The sequence below is a fragment of the Antennarius striatus genome, chromosome 15 (assembly GCF_040054535.1).
Source record: "Antennarius striatus isolate MH-2024 chromosome 15, ASM4005453v1, whole genome shotgun sequence".
Classification (NCBI taxonomy): domain Eukaryota; kingdom Metazoa; phylum Chordata; class Actinopteri; order Lophiiformes; family Antennariidae; genus Antennarius; species Antennarius striatus.
In genome coordinates, this window is record NC_090790.1 from 12,831,628 (window position 1) to 12,836,272 (window position 4,645).

Genomic DNA, 4,645 nt, shown 5'->3' on the forward strand with positions numbered 1-4,645 from the left:
GGACGGTTAACCGTCGCTCCCGCGGCCCTGTCAGTGTCTATGATGTCCAGGCCAGCGTTGTTTAATAACGGTAAAGCGTCCAGTTCTCCCACCTCTGTGCTCAACCGTCGCCATTTTTGCAAAGCCTATCCGACTCTAAGCTGATTGGTAAGGACTTAGACGTTTGCGTGGTGTTGACATCTGACGTCACTTCTCCATTTGGTAAGACGTAGTTGGTAGCTCGACGCTGACATCTGTTGGTGGAAAGGGGTCATTGCAGGGGAGCGTGGTGGACAGCGTTGCTGCTCAGCCACACGACTCCGATGGTCTGTGGCGTAAACCTAACTTGCTATCTCTCTCTCTCTCTCTCTCTCTCTCTCTCTCTCTCTCTCTCTCTCTCTCTCTCTCTCTCTATCTCTCTCTCTCTCTCTCTCTCTCTCTCTCTCTCTCTCTCTCTATATATATATATATATATATATATATATATATATATATATGTATATATATATATATGTATATATATATATGTTTTTGTAATTATTTAATCTTGTTAAAAACCCACGATCAAAGTAGTGTTGCTTAATCTTTATTATTATTTTCTACGTAAATAAGAATACGGTACAAGTTTATCATGACCAGCAGGTGGCGCTAATGCTCCACATGGATGGAAGCGTAGAAGAAGATCAAATGCAAACGAATAAGTTATTTTTTCCTAGCTAAAACGTGCTCCGGTGGGCCAGTGCTACGGCAGGTGTACTGTAATTTTAATTTCTTACACGTTGCAGACTTTCTTAATCTTGATTAAAAGATTGCGTAACGTAATGCAGAAACAGATTTAGTTTCTGAATACGCTTTCAGTGGTTGGCGCCCAAAGAAAGAGAAGAAGAAGAAGCAAAAGAAGCATGGCTGCTGACATGAGATTGCCAACCCTTCAGAAACCAGTGTATTTATCAGTTTCTGCTTCCGAACGAAGAGATTTGGTGGTACCGGGAGATGTAATCACTTCAGACACTGGTTTTATGAGGTAAGTACTGGTCTACGAGATGCTGTCTGTCATAGAAGGGAATTAAGAGGTTGATTTTCCTTGATACCGGCTCTTGTACGAAATCACCAGCATTATCCTTATGCAGTTAATTTAAATTTATAAGTGTTTATCAGATTTATTATATGGAATACTATTCGACAGCAATACTGTTAATAAAGACACTGAAAAGCTAATTTATGGATAATTTGTGACTGGACAAGTCGAAAATGAATCCTCTGACATTTAGTTTTGTGGATGATGACTATTTGATGGACCAAAGTTAACCCAGATTGCTGGTTCAGAGTTTTTGTTAACAGTATTATTCGTGATCGTCGATGTTTATTTATTTCCAGGGGTCATGGCACCTACGTGGATGAAGACAAGTTGACTGCTTCAGTTGCTGGAGAGGTTCAGAGGGTAGACAAGCTGATCTGTGTAAGACCACTTAAAACCAGGTAAGTGATTGAACTGAAACTTGAAATTCAAGAAGACCTATTGATATTAAACTGACGTGTGCACAGACTTAAGTTTATTTATGCACTGATGATTTTTAAAAAAAAGTTTTATTCTGATTTTGTTCCTTTACTGAATTGTAGGTTCAATGGTGAAGTTGGTGACGTGGTTGTTGGCAGAATCACAGAAGTGAGGCACTGGCAAAACAAGTCATGTGTTTAATCTGATATTTGTCATTAAACTTAAATTATGTGGGTATTTTTAGTAAGGTTTTTCTTCATTTTATTTTTTTTTCTGTGTAGGTACAACAGAAAAGATGGAAGGTAGAGACCAACTCTCGGCTGGACTCTGTCCTATTATTATCTGCTGTGAATCTGCCTGGAGGAGAGCTGGTGAGATGATCGGTCTGTGTTTCACGCTGTTGGCTGAATGAAATGAATTCTGTGCCATAGGGAAATATTTCCAGAAGGGATTGGAAACATTTCATTTGCAACGGTTTGATTTTCTCTTTCAGAGGAGGCGATCGGTGGAAGATGAGCTCACTATGAGAGAATACCTTCAGGAGGGTGACCTCATCAGTGTAATGCACAATTTATTATAAATCTCCATCTGGTTTTCTGTCTTATTATTGTCACTTTTCATGTTCTTTTTTGTCTTTTCCTGGGCTTTTAGGCAGAAGTGCAGTCTATCTTTTCCGATGGAGCACTATCACTTCACACCCGTAGTTTAAAGTATGGAAAGGTGAGTTATGTTGTAACACATGACAAGCTGAAAGTATAGAGATTTTTGTTTAAAATACATACCAATTCATGACATACTGACACACTATATGAAGATTCTGGGGTTCCAGTCCGGAACTTTGTGGAGTTTACAGATGTCTCCTTGTGTCTGCATGGGTTCCATGAGTAAAAAGGAGATTTTACATTCACAAAATATTTCTATATGTCAGCCGTGTAAAGAACTGGTAACCTGTTGAAGGTGTGTCCTACATTTTTGCCAATGTCAACTGGGGTAGGGATAGGTCTTCTAACAATCTTTGTAGGAGTTGCTATAGGACAAGCTGTTATGATGGATATGACCCATTCCATTTGTTCTGTATTGTAGCTGTAATTGTATTAGTAAAAATTCATTCTTCCTCATTCCTAGTTTAACTAAATATTCTGTCTCTCTCTATTTCCTTTGACCATCAGTTGGGTCAAGGGGTGTTGGTCCAGCTTTCACCTTCACTGATCAAGAGGCAGAAAACACATTTCCACAATTTGCCATGTGGTGCATCTATCATCCTTGGGAATAATGGTTTTATTTGGTTGTATCCCACACCGGAGAAACAAGAGGAGGAGGCTGGGGGCTTCTACACCAGCCTGGAGGTGGGAACAGAATAGACACTTGTATTTTCCCCAGTCATATTGTTTAATTTGTGCAGTACTGTACTTTGATTTTATTTGTAAATTAACTATTTTGTGTTGAGTTTGGGAATAGAAGGATGAGTTAAATATCAATATTGGTGTGAGAAATGCTGCTTTACCCTTAAGGTGCACTTGGTTCTCATAAACTTTAAGCTACAGCATAGTTTTTGTTCTCGTTTCTGCATTTTCACATTATTAGTTGCCACATTGGGTCATCTTCGTCTAATGCCTTGCATTATTACATATCCTTGAAAGTTTAAGTTATTAATTAATGTATCTGTTGTCTCTGTCCTTTTAGCCTGTCAGCTTGTCAGATCGGGAGGTGATTTCACGGTTGAGAAACTGCCTACTTGCTTTGGCTGCACATAAGGTCCTTTTGTATGATACTAGTGTTCTCTATTGCTACGAATCTTCAGTTCAGCATCAGGTACGAAGAATGTGATCAAGATTTAGTGCACTGTATTATTACTTATTTCAGTTTAAAACATTGTTAATTATTCTCAGGCAATCACAAACATAAATCAATAAAAGGTATTGCATTACTATAAGAAGCAGAGTTTTCTTGATGTATAGTGCCATCTTGTGGCTATATTTTAAATAACCAAGTCCCACTGTCTAGTTTAGCTGCAACATTGAGAAGTGGTATTGCTGAAAAATGAGTTTACATTTTGACTTGTGATAAAATAAAATAAAGATGTCGAAACTGAAAATAATTCTGATTTGGGTCCATTCTCTTTTTGTATAATAATCATAATCAGTAAATTTTGTAAAAGCTTTGGGAATTTTGTTCATGGATCCATGCTGTTTGTGGAGTTTGAAACTTTACAGTGTAAACTGTCTTTAATTCTCAACTTAATGTTTTCTCTGTAGGTTAAAGACATCTTGAAACCAGAAGTGATGGAGGAGATTATTATGTTGACCCAACAGAAGCTGCTGGAACAAGAGGGCTAAAGAGCGCAAACCTTAATTGAGATTTTGTGACAAATCCAAGATCACACCAAGAAACTGTTTTTTTTAACTGACCACCATCTGGGTCTCTTCTGTTGTACTGAAAAATCACCAAGTTTACTTAATCTATAATAACTTCTGTTTGTTGTCAGACTGCGAATGGAAAGTATTTTTTTTAATTCCATGGCATGAAAAAATAAATAGCCTACATGTAATTCCAAATCTTTTTGTAATTGTGTGGTGTTATACAAAAATGGTTTTATATAATTAAAAAATCCACTTATTCTCACTACTGTCCACAATAATGGCAATGCAGATGTATTAATTATGGCATATTGTCTAAATATTCATACCTTTTGTGGAATTAAAACTCTACTGGTGTGTTGATGTTAATGAATTAAGCTTGTGAAAGTCTTCTGGGGAACCATAGCACCGATGACGGAGGAGATTTTATTTTAATAGTTGGATTACTTCGGGTTGTTTGTTGTTACTTTAAGTGTACAACTCGTTTATTGGAAAGTAGATTAAAATTGCAGCTTCTCTAAAAATAATGGTACGTACATCCTGCAAGCTGCTAGATATCCTTGAAAGCACCCCAAAACACGTGATTAACTAAACTTTACATGTTGTAATTGGTCCTAAAATATATATTAATAATTTTTCCCCTTCAATTTGATTTCTCTCAGTATAGCCTCAGTTTTGTTGCACAGTACTCGCTCTGCTCAGTTTTACCTCCAAGCATAATAAATCCTTCGCTCTTGCCTCGCGCACTAGCCCACGCACGTAGATGACGTCACACGTAGCCCCACCCACATATTTCTGTAAACCACCTTGC

At 37.6% G+C, this 4,645-nt stretch overlaps 1 protein-coding gene across 1 annotated transcript; it reads left to right on the forward strand.

The window, feature by feature from the left end:
- exosc2 (exosome component 2) lies at window positions 1–4,136 on the forward strand. Its single transcript, XM_068335751.1, has 10 exons — window positions 1–70; window positions 838–1,003; window positions 1,357–1,458; window positions 1,600–1,645; window positions 1,759–1,848; window positions 1,971–2,036; window positions 2,129–2,197; window positions 2,647–2,823; window positions 3,161–3,289; window positions 3,733–4,136. The coding sequence occupies exons 1-10, from the start codon at window positions 40–42 to the stop codon at window positions 3,811–3,813; spliced, it is 957 nt and encodes a 318-aa protein (XP_068191852.1). The 5' UTR covers window positions 1–39; the 3' UTR covers window positions 3,814–4,136.
- The last annotated feature ends 509 nt before the right edge of the window (window positions 4,137–4,645 follow it).

Excerpts from the sequence above, each read along its gene's own strand:
- exosc2 (XM_068335751.1), top strand. The coding sequence starts at position 40 with ATGATGTCCAGGCCAGCGTTGTTTAATAACG. Across the intron at positions 1,459-1,599 it reads GTAAGACCACTTAAAACCAG|GTTCAATGGTGAAGTTGGTG; the intron begins GTAAGTGATTGA and ends ACTGAATTGTAG. Across the intron at positions 2,824-3,160 it reads GCTTCTACACCAGCCTGGAG|CCTGTCAGCTTGTCAGATCG; the intron begins GTGGGAACAGAA and ends CTGTCCTTTTAG.